The 25,718-nt window shown below is 43.6% G+C and overlaps 1 protein-coding gene across 9 annotated transcripts in view; it reads left to right on the top strand.

The window, feature by feature from the left end:
• Positions 1–25,718, top strand: part of RASGRP2 (RAS guanyl releasing protein 2) — a 179,143-nt gene that overhangs the window by 41,165 nt on the left and 112,260 nt on the right. For 4 of the 9 annotated variants that reach the window (XM_056527439.1, XM_056527436.1, XM_056527433.1 and 1 more), the window contains exon 2: positions 21,836–21,980. In XM_056527439.1, the coding sequence (XP_056383414.1) occupies positions 21,911–21,980 (70 nt within the window). In that variant the 5' untranslated portion in view covers positions 21,836–21,910. Of the gene's footprint in view, positions 1–18,994; positions 19,092–19,350; positions 19,447–19,860; positions 20,381–20,786; positions 21,031–21,835; positions 21,981–25,718 lie in introns of those variants that run through there. The other 5 variants (XM_056527435.1, XM_056527438.1, XM_056527432.1 and 2 more) reach the window with 5 other exon arrangements.

Below are 25,718 nucleotides of genomic sequence, written 5' to 3'. Positions count from 1 at the left end.
TCTAGCCACTCGCATTGACATGCGTTTTTCTGAGAGGCATCAAGAGCTCCGCCAGGAAAAAGACTTAGATCTCTGGCCACCTCTCCCACAGTCTCCACTGCAATCTGCGCCTAGGCCTCCCGCCGAGGAGGCCATGCAAGTGGATCGGTCTCGCCTGACCCTGGAAGAGAGGAATCGCCGTAAGGAAGAGAATCTTTGTCTGTACTGTGCCAGTACTGAACATTTTCTGGTGGATTGCCCAATCCGTCCTCCACGTCTGGGAAACGCACGCTCGCACTCAGCTCTCGTGGGTGTGGCGTCTCTTGATGCCAAGTCAGCTTCTCCACGTCTCACGGTACCTGTTCGGATTTCCACTTCAGCCAGCTCTCCCCTCTCAGCCGTGGCCTGCCTGGACTCTGGAGCTTCTGGGAATTTTATTCGGGACTCCTTTGTGAATAAATTCCGTATTCCGGTGACCCGTCTTGTCAAGCCACTCCACATTTCCGCGGTCAACGGAGCCAGGTTGGACTGTACCATACGTTTCCGCACGGAGCCCCTTCTTATGAGCATCGGATCTCACCACGAGAGGATTGAACTTTTGGTCCTCCCCAATTGCACCTCGGAAATTCTCCTTGGACTTCCCTGGCTTCAACTTCATTCCCCAACCCTGGATTGGTCCACTGGGGAGATCAAGAGTTGGGGGTCCTCTTGTTCCAAGAACTGTCTAAAACCGGTTCCCAGTAACCCTTGCCGTAACTCTGTGGTTCCTCCTGTATCTGGTCCCCCTAAGGTCATTAAGGACTCTGCCTGCCACAGGAAATGCCCCTCCCCCCCTCCCAGTTCCATCAGGCAAGCTTCTGTGTCCCCTCATGGCCCTCGTCCTGGTGTCACACTGCCCCGTGCCAGGTCCCGCCCTCTGCCCTCTCTCCCCATTCCTACTCCTGCGGTTCTGCCTGCCGTTGAGGAATCCCTCCATCCTTTCCCGGTGTCCTCATCCCAGGGGAGGCAGTTACCCGATAAAGAGAAGGGGAGACCTAAGGGGGGGGGTACTGTTACGCCTAGCGCTCCGGGTCCCCGCTCCTCCCCGGAGCGCTCACGGCGTCTCTTTCCCTGCAGCTCCCCGGTCAGTCCCGCTGACCGGGAGCGCTGCTCTGTCATGGCCGTTGGGGATGCGATTCGCACAGCGGGACGCGCCCGCTCGCGAATCGCATCCCAGGTCACTTACCCGTTCCCGTCCCCTGCTGTCATGTGCTGGCGCGCGCGGCTCCGCTCTCTAGGGCGCGCGCGCGCCAGCTCCCTGAGACTTAAAGGGCCAGTGCACCAATGATTGGTGCCTGGCCCAATTAGCTTAATTGGTTCCCACCTGTTCCCTGGCTATATCTAGTCTCCTCCCTTGCACTTCCTTGCCGGATCTTGTTGCCTTAGTGCCAGTGAAAGCGTTCCTGTGTGTTTAATAGCCTGTGTACCAGTACTTTTGCTATCTCCCCTGACTACGAACCTTGCCGCCTGCCCCCGACCTTCTGCTACGTCCGACCTTGCTACTGCCTACTCCCTTGTACCTCGCCTTTCTTCAGTATCTTCAGCAGCCAGAGAGGTGAGCCGTTGCTAGTGGATACGACCTGGTCACTACCGCCGCAGCAAGACCATCCCGCTTTGCGGCGGGCTCTGGTGAAAACCTGTAGTGGCTTAGAACCGGTCCACTAGCGCGGTCCTCGCCATCCCTCTCTGGCACAGAGGATCCACTACCTGCCAGCCGGCATCGTGACAGTCTACCTGCCAGCCGGCATCGTGACAGTCATCCTGGTCCCTTAGCAGAAAACTAGCCGCAAAGCATGTTTTTTCCACTCCCAAGCTTCACAGTAGGTATGGTGTTCTTTGGATACAACTCAGCATTCTTTATCCTCCAAACACGACGAGTTGAGTTTTTACCATAAAGTTCTACTTTGTTTCATCTGACCATATGACATTCTCCCAATCCTCTTCTGGATCATCCAAATGCTCTTCAGCAAACTTCAGACGGGCCCGGACATGTACTGGCTTAAGAAGGGGGACACGTCTGGCACTGTATGATTTGAGTCCCTGGCGGCGTAGTGTTTTACTGATGGTAGCCTTTGTTACTTTGGTCCCAGCTCTCTGCAGTTCATTCACTCTAGGACCCCCCGTGTGGGTCTGGGATTTTTGCTCACTGTTCTTGTGATCATTTTGACACCACGGGGTGAGATCTTGCGTGGAGCCCCAGATCGAGGAAGATTATCAGTGGTCTTGTATGTCTTCCATTTTCTAATATCTGCTCCCACAGTTGATTTCTTCACACCAAGCTAATTGCCTATTGCAGATTCAGTCTTCCCAGCCTGGTGCAGGTCTATAGTTTTGTTTCTGGTGTCTTTCGACAGCTCTTTGGTCTTGGCCATAGTGGAGTTGGAGTGTGAATGTTTGAGGTTGTGGACAGGTGTCTTTTATACTAATAACAAGTTCAAACAGGTTCCATTAATACAGGTAACGAGTGGAGGACAGAGCAGACTCTTAACGCCTTAATGACGCAGGACGTAAATGTATGTCCTGGTGAGCTGGTACTTAACGCACCAGGACTTACATTTACGTCCTATGCATAACCGCAAGAATCTGAGCGATACCCGGATCATGCGCGGCAGGTCCCAGCTGCTGATCACAGCCAGGGACCCCAGTGATCCCGCGGATGTCCGCCATTAATCCCTCAGATGCCGTGATCAATAAAGATCACGGCACCTGCAGCATCGTGGTCACTAAAATGGATGATTGGATCGCCTGCAGCGCTGCCACGGTGATCCGATCATCCAGCACGGCAGACGGAGGTCCCCTCACCTGCCTCTGCTGCCTTCCTGGCGTCTTCTGCTCTGATCTGCCTTCCCGCAGACCAGAGCAGAAGATGACCGATAACACTGATCAGTGCTATGTCCTATACATAGCACTGAACAGTATTAGCAATCGAATGATTGCTATATATAGTCCCCTATGGGACCATTAAAGTGTAAAAATAAAAGTAAAAAAAGTAAAAAAATAAAGTAAAAAAAAAATGTGAAAAACCCCCTCCCCCAATAAAAACGTAAATTGTCCCATTTTCCCTATTTCACCCCCAAAAAGTGTTAAAAAAATATTTTATATACATATTTGGTATTGCCACGTGCGTAAATATCTGAACTATTAAAATAAAATGTTAATGATACTGTACGGTGAACGGCGTGAAAGTAAAAAAAAAAAAGTCAAAATAGCTGCTTTTTTTTCATAACATTTTATTCCCCAAAAAATTTATAAAAAATTTAATAAAAGTTTTATATAAGCAAATATGGTATCAATAAAAAGTAAAGATTGCGGCGCAAAAAATGAGCCCTCATACTGCCGCTTATACGGAAAAATGAAAAAGTTATAGGTCTTCAAAATAAGGGGATTTTAATTTGGTTAAAAAGTTAGCGATTTTTTTAAGCACAACAGTAATAGAAAAGTATGTTATCATGTGTATCATTTTAATCATATTGACCCAAAGAATAAAGAACACATGTCATTTTTACCATAAATTGTACGACGTAAAAACAAAACCTTCCAAAACTAGCAAAATTGCGGTTTTCTTTTTAATTTCCCCACACAAATAGTATTTTTTTGGTTGCACCATACATTTTATGGTAAAGTGAGTGATGGCATTACAACGGACAACTGGTCGTGCAAAAAACAAGCTCTCATACTAGTCTGTGGTTGAAAATAAAAAAGAGTTATGATTTTTTGAAGGCGAGGAGGAAAAAACAAAAACGTAAAAATAAAATTGTCTGTGTCCTTAAGGCCCAAATGGGCTGAGTCCTTAAGGTTAAAGAAGAAGTTACAGGTCTGTGAGAGCCAGAAATCATGCTTGTTTGCAGCTGACCAAATACTTATTTTCCACCATAATTTGCAAATAAATCCTTTTTTTCTCATTATGTCTCTCATATTTCTATGGAAATTACAGGCCTCTCTCTTCTTTTTAAGTGGGAGAACTTGCACAAATGGTGGCTGGCTAAATATTTTTTTTGCCCCACTGTATATTACATCATATAATCATATCATATATGGTGGATGTGGTACATGTTTTGCTTAAAAAGTGCACTAAGAGCCTCAATTTTTGGACCAAGAATGCTGCTGCAACCTTTTTTTTGTAATATATTTATATATTACATCTGGGACACCTTTGGGCACCATGAAAGAAAGTAGGCGGTGGTTCACCCACGTTGCTTTATCTGTAGGAAATTATACACTCATATATAAAATTCATATAGAATGATAAATAAGATGATCAATCGTTATAAAGCAGCTTAAAGGACATCTGTAGTGCATGAATTTTACATATTTATGTGCTCGGGCTGCAAAAATAAACAAAATAAATTTTAACTCACCTTCCTACATTCCAAAGGCTGTCCTGGCATGTTGGGAGTTGTAGTTTTGCAACAGCTGGAGGCACACTGGTTGGGGAACACTGGCCTAGATACTGAGTGGCAAAGTGACATATTTTCCACCATTATCCCAGACCCTACGGAATACCAGTGGAAACGACTGACATGGTACTTCAAAGGTGTAGTTCATTGAAACAATTATTCATGTAAAAATGTAGCCCGAAAGTTGGCAAAAACCGCCAAACTCATTTACGATAGCAGATTTTCATTCAATGTCTATTGCCAGTTACTCGAGACTGAATGATTTTGCCATGTGTTCCTTTGCGTAATTACAGCTGGTGTGAGTTTTTGTAGCTTTTCATTTTCTATAGTCCATCTTTGTATATAGTACTAAGGCTGGGTTCACATGTATCACGCGTGCACCAGAGGGAAACTGATCCCATTCATTTGAATGGGAGAGTTCACAATCATCCAGCGTCTCAATTTTTACGCTGAATGTTTGGACACGCCGGAGGACACCAGACAGGGAAACACAGCTTGCCATCCAGAAACAATGGATGCCGAATGCCATACAACTGATGACAACTTGTCATCAGTTGTGGCATCAGTTGCATCGAGGTCTAGGCTGAGTTCATCTATGCCGGATGTAGGACATATGTGAACCCAGCCTAACACTGTATAAACGTGTAGATTTTTAAAGAGGACCCATTGGCCATTCCCCCATAAAATGGGATTGAATTATCAGCAATAGCTTAGGGTGCCCTGATCACACACCTTTTTACAGTTACTTGATACTCCCTTCCGTTCCTGAGATAAAAGTGTGATGAATGGGGGAAGCAGGGAGTTAGAGATCCCCAACTGTCCCTAAAACCGCTGATCCTTCCTATTGCCCATCTGCCCTAAGTGACGGATCGACAACCACGAAGACAGTCCCTATACTGCGTTAAAGTGCATGGGCGTCAAGTCAAACAAAACAGACGAAACAGTGTATGTCAGGGAACAAGTTAGGAACAAAAGGAATGCTACAAAGCAACAAACATATAAAAAAGCAGGATAGCATACTTAAACAGGACAGGATAACAAGAGCTGGACACTAGACAAAAAGACACCCCACTCCATAAAAGGAATAATAACTCCAAATGGACTTCTTGCTGGCGGCACGCTAAACAGTGTGGAACGGATACTAGCCAAGAAGGAAACATAAATAAAAATACATGAAACACGGGGACAGACTCCAACATACTCCTAGATAGATGGATTAGCACAAAACTCGGAACAGAATTCCATCCTAGGAAATCCAAGCTTCAACAAGGTCAAACATGACAGGCATAATGCGAACACGGACAAAAATACACAAAACTCAGGCAAAACAGAATACAATCTGAACACGGGTCTAAATAAGGAACACTAAATGTACGCTGCTCAAAAAATAAAGGGAACACTTAACCCCTTAAGGACTCAGGGTTTTTCCGTTTTTGCACTTTCGTTTTTTCCTCCTTACCTTTTAAAAATCATAACCCTTTCAATTTTCCACCTAAAAAGCCATATTGTGGCTTATTTTTTGCGTCGCCAATTCTTCTTTGCAATGACATTAGTCATTTTACCCAAAAATGCATGGCGAAACGGAAAAAAAAATCATTGTGCAACAAAATCGGAAAAAAAAACGCCATTTTGTAACTTTTGGGGGCTTCCGTTTCTACGCAGTGCATATGTTGGTAAAAATTACACCTTATCATTATTCTGTAGGTCCATATGGTTAAAATGATACTCTACTTATATAGGTTTGATTTTGTCGCACTTCTGGAAAAAATCATAACTACATGCAGGAAAATTTATACGTTTATAAATGTCATCTTCTGACCCCTATAACTTTTTTATTTTTCCATGTACAGGGCGGTATGAGGACTCATTTTTTGCGCTGTGATCTGAAGTTTTTATCGGTATGATTTTTGTTTTGATCGGACTTTTTGATCACTTTTTATTCATTTTTTTAATGGTATAAAAAGTGACCAAAATACGCTTTTTTGGACTTTGGAATTTTTTTGCGCGTACGCCATTGACCGTGCGGTTTAATTAATGAGATATTTTTATAGTTCGGACATTTACGCACATGGCAATACCACATATGTTTATTTATTTATTGTTTTTTACACTGTTTTATTTTTTTATGGGAAAAGGGGGGTGATTCAAACTTTTATTAGGGAAGGGGTTAAATGACCTTTATTAACACTTTTTTTTTACATTTTTTTTGCAGTGTTATAGGTCCCATAGGGACCTATAACACTGCACACACTGATCTTCTATGCTGATCACTGGCGTGTATTAACACGCCTGTGATCAGCATTATCGGCGCTTGACTGCTCCTGCCTGGATCTCAGGCACGGAGCAGTCATTCGTCGATCGGACACCAAGGAGGCAGGTAAGGGCCCTCCCGGTGTCCGGTCAGCTGTTCGGGACGCCGCGATTTCACCGCGGCGGTCCCGAACAGCCCGACTGAGCCGGGTCACTTTCAGTTTCACTTTAGAAGCGGCGGTCAGCTTTGACCACCACTTCTAAAGGGTTAATACCGCACATCGTCGCGATCGGCGATGTGTGGTATTAGCCGCGGGTCCCGGCCGTTGATGAGCGCCGGGACCGACGCGATATGATGCAGGATCGCGGCGCGATCCCGCTTCATATCGCGGGAGCCGGCGCAGGACGTAAATATACGTCCTGCGTCGTTAAGGGGTTAAACAACACAATGTAACTCCAAGTCAATCACACTTCTGTGAAATCACACTGTCCACTCAGGAAGCAACACTGATTGACAATTAATTTCACATGCTGTTGTGCAAATGGAACAGACAACAGGTGGAAATTATAGGCAATTAGCAAGAACCCCCCTTAATAAAGGAGTGGTTTTGAAGGTGGTGACCACAGACCACTTCTCAGTTCCTATGCTTCCTGGCTGATGTTTTGGTCCCTTTTGAATGCTGGCGGTGCTTTCACTCTAGTGGTAGCATGAGACGGAGTCTAAAACCCACACAAGTGGCTCAGGTAGTGCAGTTCATCCAGGATGGCACATCAATGCGAGCTATGGCAAGAAGGTTTGCTATGTCAGTCAGCGTAGTGTCCAGAGCATGTAGGCGCTACCAGGAGACAGGCCAGTACATCAGTAGATGTGGAGGAGGCCGTAGGAGGGCAACAACCCAGCAGCAGGACTGCTACCTCTGCCTTTGTGCAAGGAGGAACACGGCCAGAGCCCTGCAAAATGACCTCCAGCAGGCCACAAATGTGCACGTATCCACTAAACGGTCAGAAACAGACTCCATGAGGGTGGTATGAGGGCCCGACATCCACAGGTGGGGGTTGTGCTTACAGCCCAACACCGTGCAGGACGTTTGGCATTTGCCATAGAACACCACAATTGGCTAATTCGCCACTGGTGCCCTGTGTTCTTCACAGATGAAAGCAGGTTCACACTGAGCACATGTGACAGACATGACAAAATCTGGAGACCCCGTGGAGAACGTTCTGCTGCCTGCAACATCCTCCAGCATGACCAGTTTGGCGGTGGGTCAGTAATGATGTGGGGTGGCATTTCTTTGGGTGGCCGCACAGCCCTCCATGTGCTTGCCAGAAGTAGCCTGACTGCCGTTAGGTACCGAGATGAGATCCTCAGACCCCTTGGGAGACCATATGCTGGTGTGGTTGGCCCTGGGTTCCTCCTACTGCAAGACAATGCTAGACCTCACGTGGCTGAGGTGTGTCAGCAGTTCCTGCAAGAGGAAGGCATTGATGCTATGGACTGGCCTGCCCTTTCCCCAGACTTGAATCAGATTGAGCACATCTGGGACATCATGTCTCGCTCCATCGCTCCATCCACCTCGCTCCATTGCACCGTAGACTGTCCAGGAGTTGGCCCGCCACCTCATCAGGAGCATGCCCAGGCATTGTAGGGAGGTCACACGGACAAGTGAAGGCCACACACACTACTGAGCCTCATTTTGACTTGTTTTAAGGACATTACATCAAAGTTTTCCACTTTGATTTTGAGTGTGACTCCATATCCAGACCTCCATGGGTTAATAAATTTGATTTCCATTGATAATATTTCCCTTAATTTTTTTGAGCAATGTATATAAAGCCAAACTCTAAAACCGACAACTACATCAAACATAGCAGGCTAAAATCTAATTATCAAATACATAAGAGTCTGGAAAGATAACAATGGTCAAACTCAGGCAATGTGCTCACACAGACAAAGGTGCATAAAGAAACATGGTCAGAGTAACGGGAAATTACCAGCCCAGAGAAGCACCTGAAGAGGCCCTATATACCCTCCCAGTGCTGAAGGGCTTAAAGCTTTAACTCTCACAAAAACAAAGAGAAATTAAAGGGGTTATCCACCATAAGGTGATTTTAGTATGTACCTGGCAGACAGTAATGGACATGCTTAGGAAGGATCTTCGCTTGTCTTGGGGCTATATAGTTATGTTGTGAGATTACCATAACACTGTTGCTATCTTTTTGTGAACTGTTGTTTCCTGTTTGAGTATCCGTCTTTGCCTACAAATCTCATAATACCATTCCCTTCCACACATCAGCCACCCCACCCATTGAAACATAAATGAGCTGCATCCATTCAAAAGACCTGTGTTTTCCAATCAGGGTGCCCACAGCTGTTGCAAAATACAATTAGTTGCAGATTGATCTCTCTCCCATCCAGCGGTCGCTCCACCCATTAAAGCAGGTAGGCTCCCTGTCATCAGCTGACTAGTGATGTCAGGTCTCGGCCGCACTGCAACCTGGAAAAAACCTGAGACAGCAGTCATTTTGTATGCTGTTAAGAACTGTGAGACCACTGTCACACACAGGTACAGACACTATATTATGAACTCCACTAACTTTACAGCCCCTGTATGATAGTTAAATAAAAAAAAATCTGTGAATACCCTTTAACACAGAAACTGTTTAGACATAAACTGCATGTCTGAACAGGCCCTGGAACAGAAAATGCCAAAAGACAAATAAATGGACATTACATTGGCAAGATGGCAATTCAGATGGCAATGAAGCATCCTTAACCGTATACTTATGGCATCCTAGCTTATTTAGGAGAATATAAAGGTAAGGATTATTACACTGTCCTCTCAGCAGGCAGAGATAGTTATGGCCCCAGCTTCTTATGTCCTGTATAATGATCACCAGTTACCGCAATAGGAGTGTTGCAGCAGTAGAGGTGAACTTTTGTGGGACAGTACATGCAGTTTCATCATACAGGAGGTTCTAGTAAGTAGCTGAGATGGTGAAAGCACATGTAATTGCGGATCAAATGTTGGAGTTCCTTATTCTTCATACAGGAGGTTCTAGTAAGTAGCTGAGATGGTGAAAGCACATATAGTTGCGGATCATATGTTGGAGTTCCTTGTTTTCATTAGATGAATTGATGGGTTAACCTGAGGACTAGAGATAACAAACAGTGGTCCAGATTTAAAAAAAAAATTATCTTCTTGGATGAACTTTAAAAATTGACTTGTGATCTACTATAATGCAGTGTAGTAGTGATCTACTATAATGCACTAACAGTACAAAGATTTACAGTCCACCACAAAAGTCTACATTAGAGGTACTCAAGAGCATCCATCCGGAAGACTGTGATAGTGTCAGGTGAAGATGAGAAGATTACACGCTTGGTTTACAGCCATCTAAATGCTTGATTATATAATATGGCACATGCAACTACTCCATTACTGAATGCCCGTAGTTTTATACATTATGCATTATACAAATCTGTTATACAAATAGTTTCTCCTCTGTGTTTTTCCCCCCTGCCTCAATTTTTTTTATTTATAGCTTTTTTTCACTTACATTTTGGCCTTTTTCTTCTGCTCACTTTTAGTCATCTCCAAAGCGCTGGCGGGGGCGTTCCTCATGAAGCCCTGACGGAGAGAACGTTCTATGCTGGGCTCGGGTGCACGCATAGAACATGGTGCCAATCACGGCAGGCTGCTTCTGAATCCCCTCCTCTCTGTTTTACACTGCACTAGCAACACAGAGAGATTGGAGCCGACCTGCCGCGCACAGCAGTTGCACTTGTCGTCTGATTGATTGACAGGCAGAGAGCAAGCACTGCGCAGACCCGTGGTGCCACATCTGCTTCCTGACTTTTGTCCCTGCCTGTTAGGATCTATTTCTCCCTGTGATCAGTCAACTCCAGCCGTGTTGATTAGCAGACAGATTTAATGCACAAAGATCGATACAGGTGGATTTTCCCTTACATGCAGAAAAAACAGCTCCGCAGAAGAAAACATACCCAAAAAGAGATTACAGCTTATTAGCTAAGTGTGAGTGTGAGCTGATTGGCTAAGGAACACTGGTGGCTCATAGTGCATAAATAGCTTTATTGCCAATCACAATGCCCCTTTTACAAATCTTTCTTACTGTAGCAAATTCTCATTATTCTACAAAAGCTCAGTATTCTACTACCCAAGGTCAGTTGCATAGTTTCAAGCATCACTGGGCGCTGGCCAGAACTAAGATAAAAGTTAACTAAGACAAGAGAAATAAGCCGGCGCCATTTTTAGTTAGACAATATATATATAGATACTGTATATAAGAATATAGACAATATAGATAACAAAATATAATTTTACCAACAACCCAGGCCGCCGAGAGATAAAATGGTCATGACAGGACATCCTAGTGGCAAAAACTTTACTGCCAATTTAAATATATAAAAGTAAAAAAAATGTTACAAAATAATATTAGGGAATTAGTAAACATGTATTAATCTACACTATATAAATTTGTTTGGATGATGACCGGTACCCTGTAATGTCGATAGAGGTTTGCGTAAAATATCCTGCTGGAGTAGTTTAGGCACTGTGTGTCCTATAATCTACAGAAAATGGTTCAGTAAAACTTTGATCAGACATTGAAGGTTTACCTGAATAAAGTGACACCAAGAAACAAAGACGAACTTGATTATTGTGTTTTACAATAAATGGGGGGCACTCCATGACTGTCTGTAATGAGATAGGTGTGAGCGAATACAGCAGGATTACCAGAGAGATCTGATAAGTGACTCATTGTCCAAATTGCAAAACTCGGGAAAAATGAATAATTCATCGCTTACCACAGTCTACCTCTACCATTGCACTTTTGATTTGAAACCATTCTCTTGCTGTTAGTGGCTTTCTGCTTATACAATGTTCTGCACATTGTTTTATATTGAAAGCCATTTTATTATAGCAATTTCATTCATTTGTGTGTTCTCCTACCGTGTGTTTAGGTTTGCATTCTTCTGCATGTGCGGCTTCCTGTGATACAATTCTGTAATTAGGAACTGAAATGTGAAAAGACAGTAGAGGTGACTTCGGCCATGGAGCTGGAATGGTCTGCAGCTGGACTGTCACACTGAGCCATATCTGGGGAAAGAAATCATATATACTCCCCCTATATACTCCCCTTTGATCATAATATCTTGTCAAGATTTACCTTTAATTAGTTTTAACTTTTTCCAACTTTTTGGATATTGTGGGAGATTAACTCCTTAGGAACACTCAAATAGCAGCAACATAGTAGCCAGAGACAGGGACACAGAAGTAGCACATTTGAACAGGGTTTCTCCTGTCTATATAGGTGGCTTACTACCAGCCACCCAGCACAACACTTAATATACATGTTACTCACACAGGTTACAATGTCCCCTTTTGAGGCTACAAACCTCCGGATTCAAACTCTCATCAGTAAGGCAGGATCCTCACATCCTTACTAGCAAACTGAATCTCTCCTAGTTTTAAAATCCAGTGACCAGCAGCCGAGGTTGGGGATGAAAGACCCAACTACCATACCTGTCTTTCATCTCAAGGCCTGATAACAGGTTTGAACAACATCCCTAGCAATCTAAGTTTCACCAGGGATTTTAACAGGATTTCCCATATCTCACCCAGCTTTTCCCTGATGGGATATGCACATCCTGAAACCTGGTACCTTGGGACAACATAGTGATCCCAGATGACCAATCTTGCCTCTGTCTCCGTTTTCCAGCTGTGAAAGCTTACTGTCTCCTTTGTGCTATCCACAGTGCAGTTTACCTATTCTTTATAGTCAATGTGGCGTGCAATGTAGGGCAGATGTTGTTAGCCTGGGGCAGATGGCATTAACCCCTTGTATTCGTGACGCCAGGGCGTGGTTTAGCCTTAACCACCCGAACGTAATACAGCTGGGTAACAATAACATGGTATAACAATTAAAGAAACAGTACGTAATTAATCTCACAACTTCTATACACAGGGGATAATACATAAAGGGGGCCCTGGGGACATGGAGAGACTCTGCCTGACAGGGCAGGAGAAGTACAGGGAAACATCATCCTGTACCAGGCCACCACAGCAACATGTTTATGGAATTATTATAGTTTTTTGTGCAGTGTTTTGCAACTATAAGAACTTACCCTTACATTTATGGTTCTAACTACCAATGCAGTAGTATCACATCTTCCTCTTCTTCCAGTCACCTAAATATTAGGCTGTGTTTACCAATTCAGAATTTTCCTATTATAAATCCTACTCAAACTTTTAAAAGAATGTGTAAAAAAAAAAAGCTGAGGCTGAAACTCGGACTTCTGCCACGGGTGTGCCAGCGGATCCACAGGTGGATTAATTGTCCCCATTGTCATTCAGCGGAGCTGACATGACAACTTACTGCACACGAGTTGCCAAAAATAATGTTTAGGATTTTAAGTTCTACAATGCACTGTATTATTTGTGTCAATGGGGCAAACAACAACATTGTTCGCAGTATGTCTTCATTCAAAGCTCAAAACCACACCGAAATACTGACAGAATCCTGAACATCTGAACAGAGCCTAAAAGTGTAAATGTGTTCTCAATGTATCCGGTAAGGGTGGGAAATGAGAAAGTAGATGAAGCGCACTGAACACAGGACGTAGAACATGGAGAAAAGACTGATTTTTCTTAGTTATGTTGTCATAGGGACGCTTTGTGATTCCTTTATATCACTAGTTATTTTGTTCTATTTTCCGCAGATGACAATTGAGATGACAACCTACTATTTACACCATCTCCTGCTTGCCCATTTAGTTCTTACAGTGGAAACCATTACTATAGATCCACAATGCTATTAGAATTCAGTTTACTACTGTTCACATACTGTTAAGCGAATACGTTCTTCTGGCACATGCGCCAGGGGAAAAAGGGATCCTATCCATTGAGATGTTAAACCTCTGTATGGCCCCCTGCACATCGGTGCTTTGTCCGGCGGCCTTTCCCTTTGCCGTTGTAGAAAAGCACCAGAGGGAAACTTATTGTGGAAATTATCACATTCATTTGAATCACATTCATCTGGTGGATCAGGTTGGACGCCGAATAGTGGAACACTCCGCATGGTGGTGGACAGAGGAACGCATCCTGCTGCCTTCCCCTCTCTGACATGCATTTTTAATGAACACTGGATCCAAAACAAATTATGCACTTTTGTCATCAATTGTGGCATCAGTTGAGACAAGTTTTAGGCCAGTGTAAAAAATAAAAATGTGTCCCTCTGGCCGAATGTGAATAGTGCAATGATTGGCTGAGGCACGCGGACACCCTTTTCCCCATCCACTTTCCCTCTCACTCCATCCCTGCTACCCTCTCTCACCTAGAGAGAGGGAGGAAGGCGCCTCATGTGCGGGATCAGCAGATTTTGTTAGTGGGGGTGGGGGACGGTATTTCCCAGGCCGCTTACCAAAGTTGGTTGTGCGCCCACACACAACAAGGTAAAATGCAGAATAAATGTAAATAAAGGTCCAGTGCAGCCCTCCTGGGTAGAAGTATAATCAAAACAGGATGACTGTGAAATCAGGAGTTCGTCCGGCGCAGAGAGGAACCATCAGGAAGCCAAATAAAATCAATAGATTTATTAAATGCAACGCGTTTCGCTGCGCATGCGCCTGATGCCTGATGAAGCAGCGCATGCGCAGCGAAACGCGTTGCATTCAATAAATCCATTGATTTTATTTGGCTTCCTGATGCTTCCTCTCTGCGCCGGACGAACTCCTGATTTCACGGTCATCCTGTTTTGATTATACCCTCTCTCACCGGGACAGAGACACAGTTTCTCCACACATCTCCCAGCTTTTCCCTCACCCTCCTGCGCCACACATTTTCCATCCGCCAGCTACCTGTTGCAAGACTACAGCTCACAGCATGCCCTTACAGCTGGAGAAAGACTGGTAGATGTGCAGAAAAACGGTGTCCCTGTCCTGGTGAGAGAGGGTAGCAGTGATGGAGTGAGAGGGAGTGTGGATGGTGAAAACTGTGTCTCGCTGTAAAGAGGAAAATTGTGTCCCTGTAATTGAAGATGTGCGGAGGGTGTGCGCGTGCCTCAGCCAATCACTACACGAGTTACATTCAGCTACGGGGACACAGTTTTCTTCCTAACACCGGAAATAAGTGAGCCTACTGTATGGTAGTGAAGCGCTCTACATTTATGTGTAGGTTATTTTATTTTAATTATGTATAAGGAACATTCTAAAAGTTTTCACACTCTTTTTTTTTATATGTCTGTTGAAAATTGTTAAGTTGAGAAGAGTAATAATAGGGCGTGTTTTAGTGTGTCATGTGACCTGCATCGCAAAAGTCACGTAATTAATTTTTAATTAGTTTTAATTAATTTAATTTTAATTTAATTCATTAAATTCGTTTTTTATTAATTTTTAATAATTTTATTTTATTTTTTATTTATTTTGGTAATTAACAGAGTATGAAATGGCGGAAACTTTTTGAATGTCCCTCGTATGTTACTGTATGCCTATACATCTGCATCTTTCCTCTGTGGTCTACAAATTGTGGCCCTCATAATATTGCAAAACTACAACCCCCAGCATGCCCGGACAGCCGTTGGCTGTCCGGGCATGCTGGGTGTTGTAGTTTTACAACATCTGGAGGGCCATAGTTTGGAGACCACTGGATTAAATTTTTTATTATTATCATGATACACTGCAATATCTGAAACATTTGGCAACATGTTGTGACCTTTTCAGTGTTTCTGCTTACATGTCAGTACTTTCCTGAAAGAGGAAGGAAAAGTTACGGTATCTAAGAGAAGGGGTGGGAAAAATTTAGGTGACTTTCAGTGCAAAGTTATTTCCATACAAGAAAACATGGACCTGTTGTGCCATGCCCTTTGTTTGTCCCTGTATCCCTATAAATAATCCTTGCGGAATGCTATTCTAAGCTATTGGCAAAGAACATGTAGTCAAGCATTTGCTTTAAAAGGGTACTCCCCTGGTAAACATTTCTTTTAAATCAACTGGTGGCAGAAAGCTAAACAGATTTGTAATTTACTTCTATTTAAAAATCCTAATCCTTCCAGTACTTATCAGCTGGTGGATGCTCCACAGGAAGTTCTTTTCTTTTTGAATTTTCTTTCTGTCTGACCACAGTGCTCTCTGCTGACACCTCTGTCCATTTTAGGAACTATCCAAAGCAGGATAGGTTTGCTATGGTGATTTGCTCCTACTCTGGACAGTTCCTGACATGGACAGAGGTGTCAGCAGAGAGCACAGTGGTCAGACAGAAAGGAAATTTAAAAAGAAAAGAACTTCCTCTGGAACATACAGCAGCTGATAAGTACTGGAAGGGTTAAGATTTTTTTTATAGAAGTAATTTACAAATCTGTTTAACTTTCTGGCACCAGTTGATAAAAAAAAAATGTTTTCCAGTGGAGTAACCTTTTAACCAAATATTTTTGGTAACACATTAAATGGGTTAATCTGGGATTAAATTCATCCCCTATCTACAGTATAGGTGAATATTTGATAACTAGCTGATAGGTGCGGATCTGACTGCTGGGACCCCCACCGATCATGAGAACACAGCGGCCATGCTTGGCTGCCGCTGCATTCACTCAGTATGGGACTTACGAACATAATAGATTTCAGCTCTTGGCAATGTCCTGAAGTCCCATAGAGAGTTAAAGGGGTAGTCCAGTGGTGAAAAATGTATCCCCTATCCTAAGGATAGGGGATAAATTTGAGATCGCGGGGGTCCGACTGCTGGGGCCCCCTGCTATCTCTCTGTACGGGGCCCCGGCTCTCCGCCGAGATAGCGGGTGTCGACCCCCGCACGAGGCGGCGGCCGACACGCCCCCTCAATACATCTCAATGGCAGAGCCGGAGATTGCCGAAGGCAGCGCTTCGGCTCTGCCATAGAGTTGTATGGAGGGGGCGTGTCGGCCGCCGCTTCGTGCGGAGGTCGACACGCCCCCTTCCCGCGGGCTGTCGGGGCTCCGTACAGGAGATCGCGGGGGGCCCCAGGGGTCGGACCCCCCGCGATCTGCAACTTATCCCCTATCCTTAAGATAGGGGATAAGTTGTAAACCACTGAGTCACCACTGGACTACTCCTGTAATAGAAAGCATGTGCACTGCTGCTTCATATAGTCAAGGGGACAATTGACTTCTGTTATTTTGATTAGTGGGGGTTCTAGCCGTCAAACCACATCAACCAATTAGTTATCACCGATCCTGATATTATGGCATCATGTGGGTGAAGACTTCCAGAGGACGGTGGGTTACCGTGGCGCTGACCGGGGATAGGCACGTCAGGTAAGTAGAAAGGAAGGATTTTATTTTAAAACAATGCAACGCGTTTCACCGTGCTTGCGTGGCTTCATCAGGCTTAGATGCATAGGTGAAACGCATTGCATTGTTTTAAAATAAAATCCTTCCTTTCTACTTACCTGACGTGCCAATCCCTGGTCAGCGCTGCGGTAACCCACCATCCTCTGGAAGTCTTCACCCACTACTACTCGTTTGGTTGGGAGGCTGCAGACTGAGTCTTATACTCCCTCACGCTGACCATTGTTGTGTGTGAGCTCACACAACCGCCTATGGTAAGGGTTTCTTCCAATCAATTGTCACCCTCACCCGGGCGCTTTGGAGCGCTCTCTTTTCTTATAATTATGGCATCATGGCTTTTTTCTTTTCATAATCAGTATAATCTGTTATCATAAGGCTAAGTTTCCACTTGGTTTTTTTTCTAGCAGTTTTTGGAATACTGCCACTGCAGTTTTTGAGCCAAAGCCAGAAGTGTATTCAAAAGGTATAGGACATATAAAGGAAGGACTTATACTTCTCCTCCCAAATGGATCCACTTCTGACATTGGCTCAAAAACTGCTCTTCTAAAAACTGCCAGAAATAAACCAAGTGTAAACTTAGCCTATGGGTGACAGATCTGGTACATTACCCCCGTTGACTTAAAGAGGTTGTCCGAGGAACAGAAAAAGTCCTATCTGGCATGGTATACTTCTAAGACAAGACAGGGGTGGAAGTAAGTGCTAGGGAAGATAACTGGTTTGACCTTTTCTGCTTCCAGGACTCCCCCTTTGGGACGTGTCTATTAGGTGTCTTTTTTTTTTCTTGTAGTGGCTTGATATACTATGGTGACCATTAAAAAGCAATGGAAAAGAACTAATGCATATGATCAGAGCCTTTCTGCTATACTATAATATTGTATATTATTCTATAGCAATGACTGTCCATGATAGAGTAGTCTCCTAGAAGTCTGTGGATGAACCCAGGATCTTTAGGTCAATCAAAGCAGAGCAAAAAAACGGAGCACTCACCAGGTTCACCTAGACCGTGAAGAAACGTCCATTGGTGTGAAACAGCTGCTGTCGTCCAGGGGTGACACCCCAGCACAATCTGCCCTGCACGTATCTGCACGGAGGTGTTTTCTGCTTGAATTTTCCAGTTGGAATAAAAGTGTTTTGCTAGATTATTTATGGTGAGCATAGGCGTGCGCAGCCTATTGCATTAGGGTGTGCACCCTAAAGCACAAACTCACACCGCGTTCATATATATATATATATATATATATATATATATGTGTGGTAAGCTTGTGGGGATGTAGGGTAAGAAGGGTGTAGCTGTGCAGTGATGAAAGGGTGCTGGATTAACCCTTAACTGTCGTGACACGAGGGTGTGGGTTCTTTCTCAGTATATATATATATATATATATCCTACCGCCACCCGTCCCAGGAACGATAGGGAGGAATAAAGGATTGTCCACAACCGGAGGTTTAGTAAACTGGAAATAACTTTACTGCAACTTTTACGCAGGTTAACAGTAGTAACAGTCTTTACAGAGGACCGGACTTTAGTTTCTCACAGTTAGTTGGGACCTTGTAGGGAATATAAGCTCTGAGGCTTGCTTTACGCTGTTTCACTGAATTTAGGGTTTGGGTTTAGGTTCAATAGTCACGTAGATTTAGGACTGAGTTTAGTTGAACTCACGGTTTTGTATTCGGCTGAAGTTAGCAGGCTTCAGGCCTAGATTTGTCTTGCAGGTATACACAGAGCTTCTCTCTCTCTGATAGTCCGGAACCCAAGAGAGCGAGGATTGGATACAGCGCCCTTATATGGCAAGGGGACAGGCTAATAGCTTATTGGTTCCACCAACTGTCAGTCCTTTCACAAAGCATTATGGTACATCATGTGACCCACTCGTGTGACCTGGAAGGTCCTTAAGCTTAACCTAACAGTAGGCTTAGTAGTCATGTGACTTAATGTCCTGGAAGTACTATACATATATATATATATATAAATTATATACAATTATATACATGAAACATATAAAATTAAAGAAGGAAGAGGTGACAAGGGGTTATCCCACTAGGAGGATCCTACCGGTACGCAGGACCTCTGACTTTGGGGACTTAGCACGCAAGGTACGGTACAACGTACGGTACCGGGACACCACATATATATATATATATATATATATATATATATACACACAAATACATATACACATACACACACACATATACACACACAAATACACTCTTGCTTGCATGCACACATACATAAACAGACCTGCACAATTTGCTCATGGGGGAGATTTATCAAAACCTGTGCAAAGGAAAAGTTGGCCAGTTGCCCATAGCAACCAATCAGATTGCTTCTTTCATTTTGCAGAGGCCTTGTTAAAAATGAAAGAAGTGAGCAACTTTTCCTCTGTACAGATTTTGATAAATCTCTCCCATGGTCTCTATGTGGATTGCACTCAGTAAACCAGATCAGGTCAACAATATGTAGTATCATGCAAGTTTAAAACAATAATTCAGAACAATCTCTATTGGAATCTAGACTATCAGTAGGCAGCCATTTGCCCCTTTAATATGTGACACAGATGGGTCTAACTGAGGCTGAACGAATGAGTAAATGAAATAAAAATGCAGCATGAAGGAAGAAGAAATAAACTCTTAGGGGGAGATTGATCAAAACCTGTGCAGAGGAAGAGTGGTGCAGTTGCCCATAGCAACCAATCAGATTGCTTCTTTCATTTTCCACAGGCCTCTAAAGAGGCCTGTGGAAAATGAAAGAAGCAATCTGATTGGTTGCTATGGGCAACTGCACCACTCTTACTCTGCACAGGTTTTGATAAATCTCCCCCTTAGTGTACATGGCTGAGGGAAAAAAAATTTAAATCTGGAAAATATATATAAAATAAATAAATAATAGCTGTTATCATTAAAGCTGTTAAACTAAAACATTAGGGTGACTAACTAACTAGAGAATCCATAGAAAGATGATAGTGCTAGCGTACACTATCATAATAATAAATATATAACCAATAAATTACACAATTTATTACAAATTGATGATTTAAAATTGGCCGCTGTAAGCGATTCTGGGAGAGTGGGATGCCGAGAGTAATGCCGCTGGTATTGCGCAGTAACCACCTGGCCGTGCCTCACCCTTGCGTTGCGGTGACTTCGCCTCTGTGTGATGTCACGGAATGCGCCACGCATGCTACAGGGGAGGTCTGGAGGAGGAGCATGACCATCCTACTCTGTGCGGCGATATCGCTCGCATAGTGTAGGAGGATTGGATCGGCAGGGAAACAAATGCACGGCAAGGCAGTGCAGCACGGAGTTGATAGAGCCTCAAGTTTGAGGATTGATTAGGTTGTGCCCAGGCACACCAGGCACAGCCCGTGCGCACGCCTATGATGGTGAGTGCTCTGTTCTTTGCTCTGCTTTAATTGAACTATCTCCTGAAATCCATATATGAAGCACCACCTTTATTACCTATACCTCTTTATGCTGCATTACTCTTTCCCATAAGGTTTGAATATGCGCTCTGCGGCATGGGGTGTGCTGAGTGCTACCTGTGATCTTTCAAGGATATTTAGGATCTTTAGTTCAATAGAATCGCATACTTTTATGTACAGTTTTCCTTCCGTGCAGTGGAACCTCAACCTCACATCCCATCCTCATATCCTAACCTCATATCCTGTTCTCAAACTGATATCCTGTCCTCATAGCCTGTACTCATATCCCAACCTCATATCCGTTGTCATATCAAACCTCATATTCCGTCCTTAGGTGGGGCTTAGATTTGTAAGAGATTGTACGATGAAAATAGAAGGGGTGTGGCTTTACTGTGCTTGTGGTAGTGGGCGTGGCTTACAAGCGTGTCTGACTCCTTCACCTGGGGATGCGGAGCTTGTGCGTGTTTTAGGTGGGGTTGAGCTGTGATGAAGAGATTGTGCTTCATGGACCTGTGATATGGGCGTATCGGGCAAAAATTATGTTGTTGGCCTTTACCCAAAACAAGCTGGACCCACACACTCACCAGGAGGTGAATAGCTTGTGGATTAAGGTACTCACCAAGACCGCTGAGACTTTAGACAAAAACCCAACCCTCATGAATGGGATGGGGGTGGGTTAGGGTTACTATAACTATCCTATATTATTAGTTGACATATAACTGACACGGATACCAAGTTTCATCGAAACATCTCCAGCCACTACACACCTTGAGTTATATATATATGTTACAATTTAAGTTTAAAAGGTAGTTGGGAATAAACCAGGGATTTATTCTGCTAGTTGTCACAAGGGGAAATATTTTTTCTGATTATTTTTTTCTGTCCTTATAGGGGAAACTGGCCATATAGGTTTTTTTTGTCTTCCTCTGGATCAACACTGTAGGATTCTTGTGTAAACGTAAAGGACTTTTTTTTAATCCTTACTATGTTATGGAGAGCATGCTATAAAATGTATGTGATGGGAAATGCAATTTTTATTATTATTATTACTATTATTACTAGTAATACACTTATCAATAACTTCGAAATACTACTGATGCTCCAAGAGGCCCCATGGGACAAAACATGTGGGCTTTCTCTTGCCAGAGGAAGTAAGCTATGAAAACAGGAAGACACATCAGAGAGATCGCAACTGACAGAGGAAGAGGTTACCCAAAATTTGGGAGGGGTAGTTTTACAGCGTGTTTACAGATCACTTCACCTTTCTGAAGGAAAAATAACACATTCTGATTCAGACAGTAATGGGGGATCTCCTATCTTTGATGCTTGGGTCTCATTGCTTTCTGTATTTTACACATTTTTTGGATTTCAAATAAAAATTTTAAGTAACAATACCTACATATTTTAATCTTATAGATTGACAGTGCTTCTTACAAACCACCTGGGAATTCATCTTACGGCACTTTTGCGACAGTCAATGAAAAGGCAGAAATGGATAGCTTGGATCTGGAGAAAGGCCATACCATTGATGAGATGATAGAATTATGCATCCAAAACTTTGGTAAGAACATTGCATGTGTGATCTCCTGGATAGTATGTCTGGGCAATTATGTTTATTTCTTTAAATCCGATCTCCCTGCCCTGCCTGCCAATGCTAGGTACCCTCAACTCCACCTAAAAAATAAAGCAAATAATAGTAAAGTTGGCATAGGAGGGGGCATCTTCAGCCAGAGGACTGACTGCATAGTAGAATCTATTCTAAATTGAGATAAATAAATTGATTTGCCATAAATTGAGTAAGTTTCAAATTACCAAATAAATTAAGTTATTTAACAAATCCGATTTTTTTTTGCCTTTTTTTTTTTTAATGGCTGCTGTTGTTCTTGTTAACCTTTTGCTGCAGATGATTAAGGTTTTCCAGGCTAACATCATTGATGGCCTATTCTCAGGATAGAACATCAGTGGCAGTGGCCCCACACTAATGATGTTGCGTTGACGACGACACGCAGGGAGGTCCGTGCGCAGCAGACGTCCGTGACGTCCCTGCGCTTGAATGTCCCTGCGCAGTGGCGTTAATGCAGCGTCACTAGCGATGCAGATGGACAGCCCGAAACGATTAACCCTCTCCACCGGACAGTCCATGCGGCATAGATGGCCGAAGATGGATGACCCGGACCAGCTCACCCTTCCTTCCCACCAAGGGGAGGTGAGTAGAAAACAAAAGGGGGGTCTGGATGATGACAAAGGCCGCAGTGGTCTTCAACCTGCGGACTTCCAAATGTTTCAAAACTACAACTCCCATCATGCCCGGACAGCCGATGGCTGTCTGGGCATGCTGGAAGTTGTAGATTTGCAGCATCTGGAGGTCCGCAGGTTGAAGACCACTGAGAAGGAATTGACTGGCGGAGATGGACGGGCCGGACCATCCCCTCACAGCTAAGCCAGAAACGTTTTTGTGTTCAATAGAGTATAAGCCGAGGGGAGCGTTTTCAGCACGAAAAATCATGCTGAAAAACTCGGCTTATACTCGAGTATATACGGTATATATTTTAATGGTTTAAACAGGTGAGATTTGCTGGAAAATTTTCATTAACCCTAGTCATGTCGTTTGATATTGGATTTAGTAGATTAGCCTTTTTCTCATTCTCCTTTACTATTACAGCACATGGAGAACCTTTGGCTCTGTAGTATTAATCTCTGTTTGACTGTTTGTATAGATCCCTGAATCCAATGTTATCCTGTTCAGATCATTGATTTGCTGTTTTAACAAAATGTATATATTGGTAAGACTTTAAAGGGGTATTCCGGTGAAGAATTTTTTTTTTTTTTATAAATCAGCTGGTGTCAGAACGTTAAACAGATTTGTAAATTACCTCTATTTAAAAATCTTAATCCCTCCAGTACTTTTCAGCTACTGTATGCTCCAGAGGAAGTTCTTTTCTTTTTGAATTTATTTTGTGTCTGATCACAGTGCTCTGTGCTGCTAACACTTCTGTCTGTCTCAGAAACTGTCCAGAGCAGGTTAGGTTTGCTATGGGGATTTGCTCCTACTCTTGACTGTTCCTGAGACAGACAGAGGTGTCAGCAGAGAGCACGGTGGTCAGACAGAAAATAAATTTAAAAAGAAAAGAACTACCTCTGGAACATACAGCTGCTGATAAGTACTGTAAGGATTAAGATTTTTAAATAGAAGTAATTTACAAATTTGTTTAACGTTCTGGCACCAGCTGATTTATAAAAAAAAAATGTCTTCACCGGAATACCCCTTTAAAGTCTTACCTATATATATATATATATATATATATATATATAGTTTATAGAGTACCCCTTTAAAGGAGTAGTCTGATGAAAAAGAACTTATCCCCTATCCAAGGATAGGGGATAAGTTATAGATTGCAGGGGGTCCAAGCGCTGTGATCCCCCATGATCCCCTGCACATTGGCCCCCAGCAGTTTGCCAGAAGCTGACGTCCACACCGCGCAAGAAGCCGCGGCCGGCACACCCCCTCCGTGTATCGCTATGGGAGAAAAGCAGGGGCGTGTCGGCCGGCGCTCCAGGCGGGGAACGGCACGCCCTCCTTCCAGCCGACTGCTGGGATCCCATTCAGGAGATCACGGGGGCCACATCGCTTAGACCCCCGCGATCTATAACTTAACCCCTATCCTTGGATAGGGGATAAGTTATTTTTCACCAGACAACTCCTTTATGTAGTACTTAACATTTTTGGCATGTTCACTATATATGCCATAAATGTCAGATAGGTGCTGTCACGATCACACCCTATCAGTCCAGCCGAGATGCTAGAGAGAGTGTGATGGTGCAAGGGTTAAAGCCGCCAGACCTCTGGGTATCCACTACTAGTCCCAGCAAGTCACCAAATTAACCCTTAGATAAACGTGTTTCCACCAGCGCTGCCTTCAGAAAGGTGAGCTCATATATTTAGAGATCAAAGACCAGAGCTGATTAATTAAACATTTAATCTGATAAAAGGTATCACAGTGCTAAATATATAAAAATACAGGAACAAATGAAATACAGGTATAACAATATATAAAAGAGTTTAGCAAGACAAGTTCAGAAAACAAAAGATGAAGTTCTTACAGCATGATGATATAGCAGTCTATGAGTGAGAGTGCTGTTCTTAGGATGGTCTTGTCAGCTTGTTGCACAGCCTTGAACACCCTGAGTCTAGCATTGTTTTAAATATCATATCTGCTTTCTTGGAAGGGAGACTCCATTCCCCCCTCCCCTCTGATCCCACCAGGGGATCTTCTCTCTTCCTGGGCCCTTATCTGTTTGATTATAGGATGGGACCAGAGTGCATGACAGCCAGACCCCCCAATAAAACGCAATACACAAAAGGACACACCGTCCGAATGACCTCTCACCCATGTCCTGGACAATCCATCACACACAGTCATAACTTATAATACACATATAGGATTTTAATAATTAGGCCTTGGGCCTGACAGGTGCATTCATTTTCCATAACTTCAATGAATGCTGACTTTTGGGTAAGCAGTCTACAGGAAGTGAGACTAGCACCTACAGGCATCCTGTGTATATTACTCAAAAAGAAATTGGGAAGTTAGATAAAAAAAATATAAAATCCACAAATTTAAGGCACCAACAAGAATAGTATGCAATTGTGGTGAAGGTGTGATTAGGGCAGATGTTATTACCCTAGGGCCAGATGGCATTAACCCCTTGTATTCGTGACGCCAGACCGGGGTTTAACCTCTACCCCAAACGAAGGTATGCCGCTGGATCCTTTGCTAGGTACGCGGCAAATAATGACTCCGGCGCCAAGTTACAGAACAATGGAAGCTTTAGTGAGGTAGAAAGGTTGAATAGTCTTGACAGCTCAGTTAGGCCCAAGGAGGTGATCAGTGACTTCAGAGACTTTAGGGCTCGCTGGGACTTGTAGAGGATTTGGACCATTTGCTGCAGGTCCACGCTGACTTTATACAGACTGATCTTGACTGACTTGACTAGGACTGACTAGACAGATTTCACCCCATATGTAGCTTGCCAAGTTTTGATGTTACCTGTGGGGCACTTGGTTAGTAGAAGCATGGCTGCGTGGTAGGCCTTGGGTCTCTTCAGGACACCAGACACTCTCAGGACTTGACTTCACTGACCTCAGAATTTAAGAGCAGAGACTGAACTAGCTCCTCCCAGGCTTTATATGGGGGAGACTTGGGAGGGATCCTATAGGTCACCCTATTTGTCACGTGATGACTGGTACATTCTTTGGTTACAACACTTGGTAACAGTATTTTAAGGCACATAACAGTAT

Source organism: Hyla sarda, chromosome 6, assembly GCF_029499605.1.
Source record: "Hyla sarda isolate aHylSar1 chromosome 6, aHylSar1.hap1, whole genome shotgun sequence".
In the NCBI taxonomy this organism is placed as follows: Eukaryota; Metazoa; Chordata; class Amphibia; order Anura; family Hylidae; genus Hyla; species Hyla sarda.
Note: the sequence above shows the minus strand (reverse complement) of the source record. Positions and strands in the feature narration are given on the sequence as shown.